Below are 15,633 nucleotides of genomic sequence, written 5' to 3'. Positions count from 1 at the left end.
CGGGCGCGGAGGGGCCGCGGCCCCCCTCGCTCACCTCGGTTCTCCTCCGGCTACCTAGCCCGCCGCCGCGCCGCCTCCGCCGCCTTTTCTCCTTCCCCCTGCCCCCTCCGCGGCCGGGGCTGCCGCCGCCGCCGCCTGCGCCCGTGCCCGCGGAGCGCCGCGCAGCCCCGCGGAGCCGCCCGCCCCGGCCCGGCGGCGGCAGCGGCGGCGGCGGCGGCGGGGCGCGTTCGGCGGAGCCTGCGTGACGTCAGGGCCCGGGGAGGCGGGCGGGGCGGGGCGGGGGCGCGGGAGGGCCGGGGAAGGAGGGAGCCAGCGGCGGCGGCGGCGGCTCCGCGGCCCCGCAGCCAGCGCAGGAGCCCGGCGCGGCCCCGCCGCCCCCGGCAGCACCGGCACCAGCAGCGCCAGCAGCGGGGGCGGACAGCGCAGCCGGCCCCGGTGAGTGGGGGAGTCTCGGGGGGCGTCGGCGGGGCGGGCGCGGGGCTGGGGACCCGGCCGGCCCCGGCTCTCTGCACCCCGGGACGGGCGGCGGGGCCGCGGGCCGGCCGGGCAGGGTGCTGCGGGCTGGAGTTGCCGACGTCCTCCCGGGCGGCAGCGGCCCGTCCCCCGGGGCTGGCGGCGAGGGGAGCCACGGCCGCCCCCTCGCCGTTTCCCCGCCGTGCCGGCCCCGGGCTCCCGCGGCGGGGCGGCCGCCGGGGAACCGGCCCCGCGGAGCGGCCGCGCAGGCAGCGCCTTCCCGCAGCGGAGCCGCGCAGCCGGGCAGGGGACGGAGACGGCGGCAGCGGCGGCGCCGGGCCGGGCTCGGGGCGCCGGCAAATCGTGCGGGCGGGTCTGCCGCCGCCGGCTGCGGGCTCCGCGGGCGGGACCCCCCGGCACCACCCGCGGGGGGAGCGGCGGGGCCCGGCCCCCCCTGCGGGCACCGCGGCGGAGTAGGCCCCGCACGGAGCCCCCCTTTCGTTTGAGAGCCACCGGCAGCGGGCCTCTTGACAAAAAGCCTCCCGCCGAAATCACGGACCTCGGTATTTCGGGCGTTGCTGAGGTATCTGCCAGGGGACTCTGGTTTGGGGGGCGTTGTGTGTGTTTGGGGGTTTTTTTGGTTTGGTTTTTTTTTTTTCTCCCCGAAAGAACAGCGATAGATACCAATAAGGAAAAAAAAAAGAACAAAAAAAATCCCGTGTGACACCGCTTTTTTGCCCGAGCCCTGCAGTTGCTGTAGCCGGCGAGCTCCCAGCAGGTTGCTGCGGAGCGGGCCCGGCAAGCCGCGGAGAAAGGGAAAGCTCTCCCGGCTGGTGCGTTTGCTGTGGCCGTGGGTGCACGGAGGGGCCGAGATATTTAATTGCGAGCGGAGGAGTGCTGGGAGAAAAGGAAATGGAAAAGCAAGTGGAGTTGCTTTCGTTTGAGTCGCCGGGCCGGAGACAATAGGAAAACGCTTCTCGCTCACCTTGGCCCCGCGCTGCGATGTGGTTTGCAACAAAAATTAGAAGAGGGTACGGAGAGGAGAAAGGGAAGGAGCAGTACGGGCAGCTGAGAGCGAGGAAGGAGGAATAATCTGTCCGGGAAAGGCACTTTACTCCGAGGAGACCGGCGGTTCAGGAGAGAGGAAAAACTTCCCCTCGGTGGCGGCGGGGTGCGTGGGGGGAGCCGTGTGTCTCCACTCGTGAGATAAATCAGCCTCCGAGGCAGGCGGCGGGGGAGGGCAGCTGGGTTTGTCGTGCGGGACTAACCTTGATGGAGACCTATCCCGATTTAAGGACCACCGGCGAAGAATTGAGGTTCTCTTAATCGCCTTCCCGATTAATTTAGGCGCAGCTGGCGTGCTAGGCCCGGCTGCTGGAGGGAGCGGAGTTTCGCCCTGGAGTCCTTGGGCTTTGAATAGAAACCGCCGTGTCACAACGAGACCCAGAGAGGAGTCCCGATAACCGCACCTTCCCCTTTCCCCCCTTCTTTTCCTTCCTTCCCTTTTTTTTTTTTTTTTAAATTCCCTTTCCTCCCCTTTTCCCCCTGGTCCCACCCTGCCCGCTCGGCGGAGGGCGGCGGGGCCCGGGCCGGCGGGGCCCCGCACGGCGGGCGCCGCGGCTGGCGCTGCTCATCCCAAACGTGCCTCGGCTCCAGCCTGCCGCATTTCTAAGCAGCAGCTAATAAAGAGCCCGGTTCAGACATTAAAAAAGAGGCGAAGAAGAAGAAGAAGAAAGATTACTGAAATGATGGTGACATGCAAATTTCCCCCGAAATTATCATAAGTAAACATTTGAAGCCTGGGCTAATAAAATCCCATCTGTGTTACTTCATATCGAGTTAGTAGAGAGCTGTGATAATGAATTTTGTAATATCTCACGAACAGACATCTCAATCAGGCACTAATCCTGTGATTTTACCGCCCGACCTCTCAGACCGGGGGAGGCGCCGGCGGCGGCCGGGGAGCGCGGAGGCGCGGCCGGGGAGCGGGGCCTCGGCGGGCGCAGCCGCGGCCGCGCATCGCCCGCCGCGCAGGGGGCCCGGCTGCCGGTACCCGCTGCCCCACGGCACCCCCTGGCACCGGGGTCGGGCTGTCCCGGGGCAGAGCACGGCCGCGAGGTTCGGGGACCCTCCTCCACGTCCCCAGATAACGAGGGGTGGAGGGAGGCCGAGCGGTCCGACGGGCTGGGAAGGGGAAGCCGCCACGGGCGTTTGCACCTAAGCCGTGGAGCGGCTCGGGTGGGACCCGAGGTTGAGGCGGGGAGAGGGGGCACTGCGCGGACATCGCTGGGGAAATGTGGGGGTGCCGCCAGCACCGCCGCGACGTGGCTGCCGGGCGGCTGGTTTTGGGGGGGGGGGTTTGCATTTATTTTTCGCTCCCCAAATAATTGTTTTAAAACTCCGACGCCTTCATCTTTTGCAGATAACGGGTAATGGAGTCCAACTGCCGCAAACTTGTCTCCGCCTGTGTTCAGCTAGGTAAGAGCAACCATCTCCCTCCGGGCCGGAGCCACAGCGGCCCCGCTGCCGGGCGGTGCGGGGCGGTGCGGTGCGCGGGTGCGGAGCCAGGCGGAGCCGCCCCCGGGAAGCGGCGGCGCCGCCTCCGCGGAGGGTTGCGCAGCGGCGAGCGCTGACCACCTCTCCCCCGTGTCGTGTCCGTCCCGTGTCCCCCACCCCGTGTCCCCGTCCCCAGGGGTGCAGCCCGCCGCCGTCGAGTGTCTTTTCTCCAAGGAGGCGGACGTCAAAAAGGGGGAGCTCAGCGAGGCGCCGGAGGGCCGCAAGGAGCCCGCCGGCAGCAAGCTCTTCGGGCGGCCGCCCCCCAGCGCCAACGGTAAGCGGCGGCCCCTCCGCGCCCCTCCGCGGGCCGCGCTGCCGGGGCGGCGGGCGGGAGCTCCGCGCCGGGCCCTCCTGGGCGGCGCCAGGGCGCCCTCTGCCGTCCGCCGGCGGCGCAGCGCGGCGCGCCGTTGCGCCCGGGCGCCACTTGCGCGGCTCGGAAGATGCGCGGCCGCGGCGAGATGGGAAGCAGGGTGCGTGGGCACCTCCGCGGCTGCAGGCGCGCACCGTCACCCGCCGCCAGCGCGAGTCCCGCCCTCCCCCCCCCCCCCCAAAAGCATCGCTCTCAGCGCGCCTTTCAGCTACCCGCAGCGTCGCCCTGGTGTTTATTTTTATTTTCTATTTTTTGACCCTCCCCCGGCCGTAAACGAGCTGCCAGCCCTCTCCTGCCCCCAGAGGCGGGCACCCCCGCGGCGCCCCGTCTGCAGGCAGGGCGAGCTCCTGCCTGCTCTTCCCCTGCCCGTTTCTGGGGGTCTGGTAGGTGAGCCCGAGGGGCGGTAAAGAAAAACAGCAATGCAAACACATTACAAAGAAGAAAACAAGCGCTCTGTATTTCGAGAGACTGTTTAATCCAAGATAAACGTAATTTTGTTTAAATAAAATATATTAACCTGAATTAATAATACAGGAAACTAGAGTGAATTAATAATGCACGTATTCCTGGTCTCGTGGTTAAACACTTCCTTGTAAGAATACGGTATTAACCCTGTTTGGCCAAACAGCTCGCTATTTCTCGAATAACATCCAGGGATTTCAGGAGGAGCCACGGCCCCTTCCCGAGTCCACCCTCCCCCGGAGACTTTAAGCGGGATTTGCTAGCTGGACATCAAAACCCCTAGAAGAAGAAACGCTTAGGCTAAAGGAAGGTTAGCGAGCGAAAGCCGGGGTAATTCCAAACGCGAAGGTATTACCAGCCGATAATTTTTAATCCCGGAAACATACATGATATTAAATTGGGCACAAATAGGCTTTACTAGGGTCTGGCACTTTTTCCCTCGGCCAGTAATAAGTGTTAAATAATGTGGAAAGGAAGGGTGACATTGCTTTATATATGGTTTGCAAATAAGAAAGGCCCTTTTACCCTCCCCTGCCTTTTCCTCCCGACGAACAGGTGGTCTTAATCAAAGCCCTTAGCGCGATCTAATGGGAAAGTGGGGACCTTTCTGATATAATAAATTTATGAGCCCTTCCAAGTCAGCTTTATTCGACTAAGTATTTATAAAAGTAATATCCACATATGCTCCCTGACATGGTAACTTTTACTTCCTCTGCCGAGAAACAAATGGTTATTTTCTTAACCATCAATTATGAACCCGGATTATTGTAGTACACGCAAAATTTCCTGCCTCGTTACCGTATCAGCCGGTCTGTTTTTCACTCGTCGGGCTGCAGGGGAAATTGCTATCTAAACACCTTTAATGCCATTAATTAAAATAGAAGTCTGAGCCCAAGAAGCAGCGCGGGGTTGCCTGACCATTAAAACCTTGCCGGTTAGAGGGAAGGGGAGCGCGGAACGACCGCGGATGCGGGTATATCCCTGCAGATGTGCGGGTGTACCCCTGCAGATGTGCGGGTATATCCCTGTGTGCGGCCCCAGCCCGTGTCTCTGGCCGACGGATAATGGCAAGTCCTGAGACGCCCCGAGCTGCTCGGGCGACTCGCTGCAAATCGTAGAAATCACGGGTGTTTTCTCGTGTTTCGGGCGGGTTTTGTTGGGTCTTGGCTTTGATTTGCTTTTAATCGCGCGGTGCTCGTTGATTTGTGTCTTGCCTGACCGTCAGGACTTCATGCTTTATGGGATTTACCTCACCAAAAGTCTGGTCCTTGGGGCGGGCGGGGTGGGAGGCGGGGAAGTGGAGCCGGGGTTATTTGGGACACCCCCCCCCCCCCGTCCCCGTCAGAGTTCGGTTTCGGAAATTACGAGGGCGGTCAGGTAATTTCGGGAGTTAGGCACCATCGGTGGGCGCAAGGAGGATAATCGCTAACTAGCAGCAGTGGTAATAATGGTAAAAAAATGCGAACGTTTGGTCAAATCGATGCTCTTGTGAAAGGAGGAAACGAAATTCAATAGGAGACCCTCCCAAACGACACGGGCGCGCTGGATTCCCGCGGGGAAGGGAGCGCGGGGAGGGAGGGATGTTCCAGAAGATACGGGTCCGTGGCCACGCCGGGGAAAGGCTAACTGGGAAAGTATGAAAATATTATTGCAGCCTAGAGTGTCAAAGGCAGCCCGGCGGGTCTCGTGTTTGCCCAGAGAGACGGGAAAATCGCTGCTGGGGGACCAGTCCCACAAAATCAGGAAAACTTCAGCACACGCTTCGACAGCCCCACAGCACGCATAAATGGTTGCTGGTGGGTTTATTCGAATAATTTTTATGCAGGGCGGGAGGATGCTTAAACTATTTCTGTGTATGCACGTGTATATATATATATGTGATCTATACAATTTGTTAGCTCTGTGAATTCTACTGAAGGAATCCTTTCCTGTAATCGATAATCTGGGTATTGCTGAAACAGCAGCCTCCAACATAAGACATTGAAATTACGTTCCGCCTTATATCATCATTCAGCATCACAAATTGATTGTTTCAACTCTTTAAAAAAAAAATTATTCTTTGGTCCAAATATTCCGTAACTTAACATCTCTTTTTCAAAAACAAAACCAAAAAAACCCCAACGCTGATTCAGCTTTCCGTCCGGATCAGCTGAAGACAGGGCAGCGTGCAAAGCAAAGGTCCCCCGTGCCTTTTTTGAGCCCCGGGACGAGGTGGGCGCGCAGCCTCCGCCCCCGCGGGAGGGGTGGACGGGGGGGGCGGCCGAGGCGGAGCCGGAGCGGCACCCTCCCCGCAACATAACGTGGCCAAATTTGTCCCCGGCGTTGTGACCCGAGCGGTGGAGCCGGGGTCTCCCGTGGCCGGGGCGGAGGCACTCACTCCGCCGGTGCGGAGGCACTCCGCCGGTGCGCAGCCCCTGCGCGGCGCCGGGGAAGCTGCGCGCCCCTTCCCGCAGCCCCCGCTGAGCGCAAATTAAAAGTTATTTATTGCGCTTCGGATATATAATTTCCCCCTCCCTTCGTCGTCGCCTGAGAATAATATATGCAGCGGTTGTTAGCCTCACTCCAGGGAAAACGAAATGTATAACGAAAGCTTATTCGTGAGGAGGAATATACTAACGGAACAATCTGATGTCTTCTTAATCCTATGTAAAAAGCTCTGTAGTCTTCCTAATATTGACTGAACGGGTAATTAATGGCTCTTCATCGAGGAGAATACCCGGTAATCCGAGATAGGCGAAAGACAACAAGCCAAAGGTAAAAGACAACAGGACTGGCTGGAGACTCTACATGAGAACCAATTTATCCATTTAGGAGAGTATTACGCCTAGAAACAACGATCCCGTTAGGAGATAAAGGAAAAGTGGGAAAATAAATACCCTCGGTAGGTCTGGCCACCCCCCCCCCCGGCACCCTCCAGCCGAGGCGCTCAGCTCCCGGCCCCGCTCCCGGCCCGCCCGCCTCCCGCACCGGGGCCGGCACCGGGGATCCCGGGCCGCCAGCACCGCCGGCGGGAGCGGGAGGTCGAAAAACACTCTCGGGGGGGGGGGGGGGGGGGGGGCGGTGGGGAATACAAAATTGAAAAGGAAATGCAGAAGGTGGAGCGGGGTGGGGAGCAGCCCCAGTTCCCCGTTTTTCGCAGCCGGCGGATGCCCTCCAGCCCCCCGGGGCACGTCCCTGGCAAGCCCTGCAGCACCGGGCGAAAGGGGAAGGGAGGAATTTCCCCAAATAGGGGTTTTTGGTGGGGAGGGGTGACAGCCCCGCGTAGCAGGCGCGGACGGTCGGTAGGCGGGTGAGGCGGCTGGGGCGGCTTCGCGGCAAGGACCCGAACCCGAAAGGGGATAGGAGTTTCGAGCAGAGAAAAAAAAAAAAAAGGAAAAAAAAATTTAAAAACACTTTTGACATTTTAATTGAAACCTTTACTGCTAATATATTACTTGGGCGACTACAATTAGGTTGTTTTTCGGTTGGCTGACAGCTTTTAAAATATTATTTCACTCGGGAAATAAAAGCTTCATCTCAGATTATAGGTGGGTATTTTTGGATTTACGTGATTTATGGTCACCATGACAACTAATGTTGCGTGGTAGCTCCCCTCCTGCCCAGGGTGGGGGAGTTTTCGTCAAAGGCATGTAAGGAAATGCCGGCACCTTCTCTCTTTGGGCTGCCGGGGCCCGGGCCGGTGCTGTGCCCCGCTTTTGGGGACGCGGGGACGGCCAGAGGGTCTGTCCCGGCTGGGGCTGGGGGACGCGGGGCTGGCCCTGGGGAAGGTGTGGGAGGGCGGCGCGGTGGCCGGCCCCTGCTCCTCCTCTCCCCCTTCCCTGGGGGGAGCGGGCCGGGACCCGCCTGCCCCCGCCGAGTGTCCCGGGACAGAGAGGGCCCTCTCGCTGCGGGGCGGGCACCGGCGGGCACCGGCGCTGCGCCCTGCAAGCGCGTAAAGCGCGTAAATAGCGCTCTGCGCCGCGCAGCCGGGAGGGACTTTTCGTTTCGAGTCGCGGCGGAAGAAGCCAGCATTTCCCCAAACTAACTAAAGATACATGAATGCAAAAAAAAAGAAAAGGAAGTGGGGGGAGGGGGAAAGGGTTCATCTGCGAGAGGGTTCCATTTCTCCAGTCAAAAAAAAAAAAAAAAAAGGAGGGGGGTACCACCGTATCCCCTCTCCCTCCGGCTCCCCCCCCGCCCAGGGCTTTGCAGGCTGGTTACAACCCCGACGTGGGGGCTGGAGAAGGGCAGCGCTCCCTCCCAGTGCCCCTGGCAGCGAGGCCGGGGCAGCACTGCGCCCGTGGTCTTGGCGCGGTCCCGTCGTGGGGAAAGGCGGGGGGGGGGGGTGTGCGGATTTCTGGGTGCAGGACCACGGAGGTAGCGAGAGGTTAAGAAGAAAAGGGGATATGATTGGTAAACAAATTGTGCAGAATGGAGCTGGATTCATATTGACTTAGTTATAGGTCATCTGCTGCCGGTGCAAAGGGAGGAAATATTTACTTTACACATATACTTTATGATCTTGGGGGAATTAGAGGAAATTCAATAAGAAAACGGCTAGAATCATTTTAAACCCCCTATTTAAAAGACTTAAGCAAATTAGAGTCTTATCAGATTAAAATCCACTACAAATGTAAGAGCATTGTCTCCGTCGAAACGCTGTGGGGTCTGAGGAAAGAGATTCTTTGCCAAATCTCAGGGATAAAAACACGTCATTTAAACACCAGATAATGAGCAGAATGTAAATTAATTTAACCTTCTTTACTAACAGGCTGCGAAAGTAATATGTATAATTTAGCGATAAGTAAGATTGCGGGGGATGATACGTACCTCGAACGAGCATCGCGACTGAGAAGGACCCTTGCGGGGGGGGGAAGGAACGGGATACAGAAAAGTTTGGGCGCTGGGATGTGGGTGTGGAGGGCCACATCAAGGGGAAGCTTTCGGTAACTTTTCGATGCCCGTGCCCGTGCAGAGGAATGGACGGTGGAGGCGCGACCTGCATTTTCCGCGCCTGGGCTCCCCGGGCCTCCCCATCCCTCCCAGGGCCGCAGCTCCCCGGGGTCAGGGCTCGGGGACAGGCTTTTCTGCCTCGGGAGGTCCTGACCAACACGGGAGGGCAAGCTGCCCCCGCGTTAGACCAAACAGCCCCGCTTCTCCTTCCTCCTGCGAGACGCGGGTCCACAGGATCTTCGCCCCCCGCGCTGTAAGCGGGCCCGTGAGCGGGGACCGGGGGACAGCGCAGCCCGTCACTCCTCCGCCGCTGCCCGGGAGCGAGGGGTCAAATCCTGCCTCCCCCCCCCCAAACCTCGGAGGGGGGGTTGGTGGGGAGGCCGCGCGTGAGATGTTTGCGTGCCGGTGCCCGGCCCGGTGCGGGGCTCGGCCAGGCTCCGCAGAGGGCTTTGGTGGCCGCGGGTCCGGGGGCTGCGCTGGGCGCCGCGCCGGGCAGCTGGACGGTCCCTGCGGGTCCCCGTCGAGAGGGGGGACGACGGATCCCGGCGGGTAAGGGCGCGAGTAAGGTGTAAAACCGGGGAGGGAAAGCCGCCGTGGGGGCTCGCTGTTGGGAAGCCGGCTGCGAGGAGGGGACGGCAGTGCCGGCGAGAGGGGTTTTCCCCCCCCCGTTTTCTCCGCCGTCGGCTCAGGCCGGGGGAGACAAGACAGCCGGCGAGCGCGGGGGTTACGAGCGCCCGGGGGCCGGGATGCGCGCCCGCTCCTCCTTTACTCCTGCGGGCGTTATGTGAAGCTTGCCGTAGCCGTGCCGCAGAGGGGAGGCGATTGCTGCCGTTCGCGCTTAGCTGTCCGTGCTGTAGCTGTTACTGCTACTACGGCCGTCACCAGCCGAAGATCCGCCGTCTAACCGGCCGCGACCCCCGCCCGTTTCTTTTCCGCCCCCTCCACGACGAGGGGGTCGGCGCCGGGGCTTCCTCGCTTTCTCCACGCTCGCTGCCGCGCCTCCCTCAGTGCCGACCCTCCCGGGCCCCCACCCCGCGGGCCCGCGAGCGCGGAGGGGCGCCGAGCCGAGAGGGCGTGCCCGGAGCCGCCCCGACGGGGCGCCCCGCGGGCCGGCCGGCGGAGGCCGGGCTCTCCGGGCGCGGGTACCACCCGCGGGGCAAACCGGGCGGAAAACGCGAGGTTCTGGGGGGGGCGGGTGCGCCCGCCGCCGGGAGAGCGCGGCCGGGGACGCGCAGGGCTGCGCGGGGCGGAGCGGGGCGGGGCGCGGGGCGGGGCGCGGCCGGGGGCGGGGCGCGGCGGGCGGCGGAGGGGCGGGGCGGGGGCGGGGCGGGGCGGGGCGGGTGACGTGCCGGCGCGGGGAAGGCCGCCGCCGGTTTAAGATGTCAGGCCAAGAGGGAAGCGGAGAGATGATGTGCGGGGCGGGGAGGGAAGCGGCGGATGAGGCGGGGGAGCGGAGAGGAGAGCAGAGGAGCGAGCGCGCCTCGCCGCCCCGCAGAGGGAGCCCGCGGCGGGCGGGGGCCGGGAGGGGGGAGCAGCCGTGGCCGTGACGGGAGGCTTGCAGGACCGGATCGCGCGCCCGTCGCCGCCGCCGCCGCCGCGCCCCCCCGGGCGGCGGGGGCTTCTGGGCTCGCCGTGCCGCCCGGGCGCTAGCCGAGCGCCGCCCGCCCCGACGCGGCTCCCCGCCCAGCAGCCCTGACACCCCGGAGCCGCGGGGCTGCTCCGCGCCCGCGGAGGGGCCGCCGCGCCGACCCTCCTACACGTACCGACACCTACAGACACACGCACACCTTCTCCTATCGACCCCCCAGGCGCGCACGTAGACTTTGGCGTCCTTTTGCCGATGAACTGCATGAAGGACCCGTTAAGCCTGGAGCGCCTGGGAGCCGGGAATAAGCTGTGCTCCTCCTCACCTTCCTCCTCCTCCTCTTCATCATCATCTTGCCACCACCACCAGCCCGCGCTGGCCATGGCGACGGCGCTGGCGCCGGGGCAGGCGCGCTCCTCCCTGGAGTCCGCCAAGCACCGGCTGGAGGTGCACACCATCTCCGACACCTCCAGCCCCGAGGCCGCAGGTAAGAAGGGGCGAGCGGCAGGGACCCCCCGCCCGCCGGGCGCCCCGCTGCCCTGCCCGGCCCCGGCCCCGGCCTCGGTCCGGCGGCCCCGCGGCCCGTCCTGCGCCGCCGCCGCCCCTCTGCCCCGGGAGCGCCCCGCAGCCGAGCCGAGACACGTTTCGTGGTTTTGTTGGTGGTTTTTTTTTTTTTTTTCCTCGTGCGGTGTCTGTGTGCCGGCGTATAGGAAGATAATGACATGTGTAAGAATAGGCGAACAGCGTGTACACCGGTGGGCGAATAATATGGATACAGGTGGGCGAATAATATGGATACAGGTCGGCGAATAATGTCGATACGGATCGACGAGTAACGAGGGTATAGACGGACGAGTAATATGGGTATAGAGGGACAAGTAATATGGGTACAGAGGAACAAATCATACAGGTATAAAGGGAGAAATCATACGGATATAGATAGGCCAGTGATGTGGATACAGATGGGCGAATAATACGTGTACAGGCACAGGAATAGCACCGTACAGGCAGGCGGGTAATACGGGCACAGATAGACAAGTAAGAGGGATTACATGTATACAGGTGGGAGAAGAATCCGGATACGGATAGGCGAGAAACCTGCATACAGACAGGCGGAGAGGCGGCTCGGTCCCGCTGCCCCGGCGGTGGCCGTTCCCGCGGGAGGAGCCGCCCGTGGGTGCCCGCGGGGCGCGGAGGGGCCGCGGCGGCGGGAGGCCGGCGCGGGTTAATCATTACGCCGCCGAGCCGCCTTCGGGGCAGTCTGCGGGATCCGGCGGCGCTGGGGACAAGCCCTTCCTCAGCCGCTGGAGAGGAGGCTTCGGAGGCTGAGGAGCCCTCGTTTTCCGCCTTGTTGTTTTTTGTTCCCCCCCCGCCCCCCCCCGCCCCTTACAGAGAAAGATAAGAGCCAGCAGAGCAAGAACGAGGATGCGGGGCCCGAGGACCCCTCCAAGAAGAAGAGGCAGCGGCGGCAGCGGACTCACTTCACCAGCCAGCAGCTGCAGGAGCTGGAGGCCACCTTCCAGCGGAATCGCTACCCGGACATGTCCACCCGGGAGGAGATCGCCGTCTGGACCAACCTCACCGAGGCCAGGGTTAGGGTAAGTCCCGACACGACACCCCGGCTCCGAGCAGCGGGGGTCGGAGGTAGGGGGGTGGGGGGTGGGAAGGGGAGGAGGGCTGAAATGTTTGCAGCTGCTTTCGATTTCGGTTCGTATGCAAACTTCAGAGCCTTTGCACAAAAGCAGGGCAGAGCAGGACATTTCTGTCAAAGCGAGACAGATTGGGATCTCTCTCTCTCTCTCCGGAATATGGTTTGCTGCACGTTTCGCCCTCACCGTGCAATGCGTCCTGCTCCTTTTGATCGAAACGCTAATGAAAACATTAGCCAAGAAAGCAACTTGGAACAGGCTGCAACCTGCGCTGCCTCTAATGAGAAAAAGATGTAAAATACACAAGGGCTTTTACTTCACTCCGAGGCACTCCCGACGTGCCCTTCCTTGCATTTTCTCTTTCTTTTGGTTTCACAATTCGACGAGCGTCTCTCTCCGCCCTTTCCCCCTCCGAGATTTATGGGACCATCACGGCGCTGCAGAGATACCGAGGCCGGATCCTGCTCGCGTGCAAACGCCGCGCTGGGGGGGGGGGGGGGGGGAACAAAAACAAAACAAAAAAAAACACACCAAAAAAAAGCCCCCAAACGGGCCGAACCCCCAGATTTTCGGAAATCCCACATAAATCCTCTCCCCGCCGTCGCTTGAGGAACGCGAGCCAGTGAGAACGGGAGGCAGCAGCGAGCGGGACCGGCTTGCCGCCCCGGGCCGGCGGTGTGCGGGGCCGGGGCAGCCCCGCGGCGGGGAGCGGGGCCCGGGGGGGCCCGGTGCCTCGCTGGGGGACGAAGCGGTGTAGGTCGCGGCGGGGCTTTTGCGGGGAAGGGTGTGTGTGTGTGGGGGGGGGGGGGGGTTTGCTTTCGGGCGGCGCGGTGCCGCCGGACGGGGCCCGTCCCCGTGGTGCCCGGGTGGCCCCTGCCCGGCTCGGCCGGGGGGGGGGTCCTGCAAACACCCCGCGGCGGCTCCAATACACACGGTAAGGCTGCTGCTGGCGGCTGCCCGACGGGTCAGACACCTAGATGTGGATTGGGAAAGGGCACGTTTTCCCCATTGTCTGCAGGAAGGGTCCCTTAGATCTCATTTAGCACGTTGTTAAATGGCGATTTTTTTTCATCTTCTTCTTTTTCTTCTTTTTTTTTTCCGGCAAAGAGCAGTCGAACAAGTTTGTTTAGAAAGTGGTTTTCAGCTCTGGAAGCTTTCGCGCAGGAGGAACTTGTAGCTTTAACAAACTGAAGCAAGGATTTATTAGTTGCTGGCTTCCCCCTCCTTCCCCGTAATAGGAAACATCGCCTTAAAATTCCGCGGGTTTCCAGGCGTTTTGCCCTCGCTTTTGCACTTTTGTATTTCCCCTGGATGGCTCCAGTGCGGAATAAGCCAAGAAAGGAGGGGGGGGAAGAGAGAGAAAGGAGGAAAAAAAAAAAAAAAAAAACCCAAGAGAGAAGAAGGAAGCGTTGGCCTCTGGCGCGAATTAGAGCATCGCGAATTATGCCGGGGGGTGCGGGGGGTGTGTGTGTGGGGAATGGCACAGCCACGGATCTGCCTTGCTAAACCCCAGCGGCCCCGGGGCCCGGGGGATGCTCGGCGGCCCCGGCAGCATGTCGCTGCCCCGGCCCAGCGCGGGGCTCCCTAGGCGAGGAGGAAAACCTATGTATGCGTATGTGTACGTACGTACACGTTTTTATATATATATATATATATATGTGTGTGTGTGTGTGTATGTATATAGGGACAGGGTCGGCTGTTGCCCCGAGAGCTTGCGAAGGGCTGCAGTGGTGGTGGTGGTTCCTGACTAACTCGCGTCTCGCATCTCCCTCCCTCTCCCCCTGTTTCCAAGGTTTGGTTCAAGAATCGCAGAGCCAAATGGAGAAAGAGAGAAAGGAACCAGCAAGCCGAGCTTTGCAAAAACGGCTTCGGTCCACAGTTTAACGGCCTCATGCAGCCCTACGATGACATGTACCCCGGCTACTCGTACAACAACTGGGCAGCCAAGGGCCTGACCTCCGCCTCCCTCTCCACCAAAAGCTTTCCTTTCTTCAACTCCATGAATGTCAACCCTCTGTCTTCTCAGAGCATGTTCTCCCCTCCAAACTCCATCTCCTCCATGAGTATGTCTTCAAGCATGGTACCCTCGGCAGTCACCGGGGTCCCCGGCTCCAGCCTCAACAGCCTGAATAACTTGAACAACTTGAGCAATCCCTCCCTGAATTCTGCAGTGCCAACGCCAGCCTGTCCTTATGCTCCTCCAACACCTCCGTATGTTTATAGGGACACATGTAACTCCAGCTTGGCGAGTCTGAGACTTAAAGCCAAGCAGCACTCCAGTTTTGGCTATGCCAGTGTGCAGAATCCCGCTTCCAACCTGAGCGCTTGCCAGTACGCGGTGGACAGACCCGTGTGAGACACCCAAGTAGGAAACACTGCATGGGAATCCCTCCCCATTTCCCGCAGAGACTGAGAATTACACTAGAAAGTAATGGGCACTAGAGAGAAAGAGAAAGGAGGAAAAATCAGACAGAGACAGAGAGAGAGAGAGGAAAAGAGAGAGAGGAAAAAAAGAGGAAACCACTGAAATAAGATAGTTCCTTTGTTTTCAAAGGACCTCCTACAGATTCTGAGATCTTTCTTTCACTAAGAGTATTTCAACAGTTACAAGGACATATATATATATATATATATGGACAAATGTTTGACTGGATATGATATGACATTTTAATGTTACTATAAGCTTGTTATTTTTTAAGTTTAGCATTGTTAACATAAAAATGACTGAAAGGATGTATATATATCGAAATGTCAAATTAATTTTATAAAAGCAGTTGTTAGTAATATCTCAACAGTGTTTTTAAAAGGTTAGGCTTTAAAATAAAGCATGTTACACAGAAGCGATTAGGATTTTTTCGCTTGCGAGCAAGGGAATGTATATACTAAATGCGACACTGTATGTTTCTAACATATAATTATTAAAAAAAAAACATTGTGTGAATATCAGTTTTAGAATAGTACCTCTGGTGGATGCAATGATGTTTCTGATATTGCAATGTAAAACATGCCCTGTGTATAACATTTCGTACAATATTATTGTTTTACTTTTCAGCAAACATGAAAAAAATGTGTTTTATTTCATGGGAGTAAAATATACAGCATACAGTTTTGTCTGGATTTTTATTTACTGAGCCAAGCTGCGCAGCGGTAACTGGTCTGCAGTGATTGACTGATCGTTGACACTGGATCTTGTTCTCTGGAAACACAGGGCAGTACTTTTTATTGCAATACAAATAAATGCTGGCATTTGTTTCGCGTAAAAAAAAAAAAAAAAAAAAAAGAATTCCCTCGCGCTAACATTGCATGCTAGAGAAACGCCGGGCTTGGGTATGCTGCCTTCCGTGCAGCAGGATCCCTTTATTCCCCCGTGCAGCCCCGAGAAAATGGATTATTTGACATCGTTGGCCTCGAGAATTACCAGCCACAAAGTTGCTGTATCTCGAGCATAAATTTCTCCCGCTGTGAAGGAAGCTTTTATTACATTAAAGAAGAGGGGGTGGGAAGGGAAAAAAAAAAAAAAAAAAGGAAAAGAAAAGCCAATTTGCAAACAAACTGCTCCTGTTCAAAATAATCTCTCCCCTTTGCCGCCCCTTGCGCTCACCTTCTCCCTTCAGCGGGCAGATCCT

General features: G+C 59.5%; 1 protein-coding gene across 4 annotated transcripts; it reads left to right on the top strand.

The window, feature by feature from the left end:
- Nucleotides 1–321: 321 nt before the first annotated feature.
- On the top strand, nt 322–15,110 carry PITX2 (paired like homeodomain 2). 4 transcript variants are annotated; one of them, XM_030027314.2, is made up of 6 exons: nt 322–435; nt 2,876–2,931; nt 3,146–3,283; nt 10,582–10,845; nt 11,751–11,956; nt 13,800–15,110. In XM_030027314.2, exons 2-6 carry the CDS (start codon nt 2,886–2,888, stop codon nt 14,361–14,363), a joined length of 1,218 nt encoding a protein of 405 aa, XP_029883174.1. In that variant the 5' UTR covers nt 322–435; nt 2,876–2,885; the 3' UTR covers nt 14,364–15,110. The 4 variants fall into 4 exon arrangements, with proteins under 4 accessions (XP_029883174.1, XP_029883183.1, XP_029883190.1 ...); XM_030027323.2 differs by lacking the exon at nt 3,146–3,283; XM_030027330.2 differs by lacking the exon at nt 10,582–10,845.
- Nucleotides 15,111–15,633: the final 523 nt, after the last annotated feature.

The sequence above is a fragment of the Aquila chrysaetos genome, chromosome 1 (genome assembly GCF_900496995.4).
Source record: "Aquila chrysaetos chrysaetos chromosome 1, bAquChr1.4, whole genome shotgun sequence".
NCBI lineage: Eukaryota > Metazoa > Chordata > Aves > Accipitriformes > Accipitridae > Aquila > Aquila chrysaetos.
The sequence above is the reverse complement of the archived record's forward strand: the minus strand, read 5'-3'. Positions and strand labels throughout refer to the sequence as shown.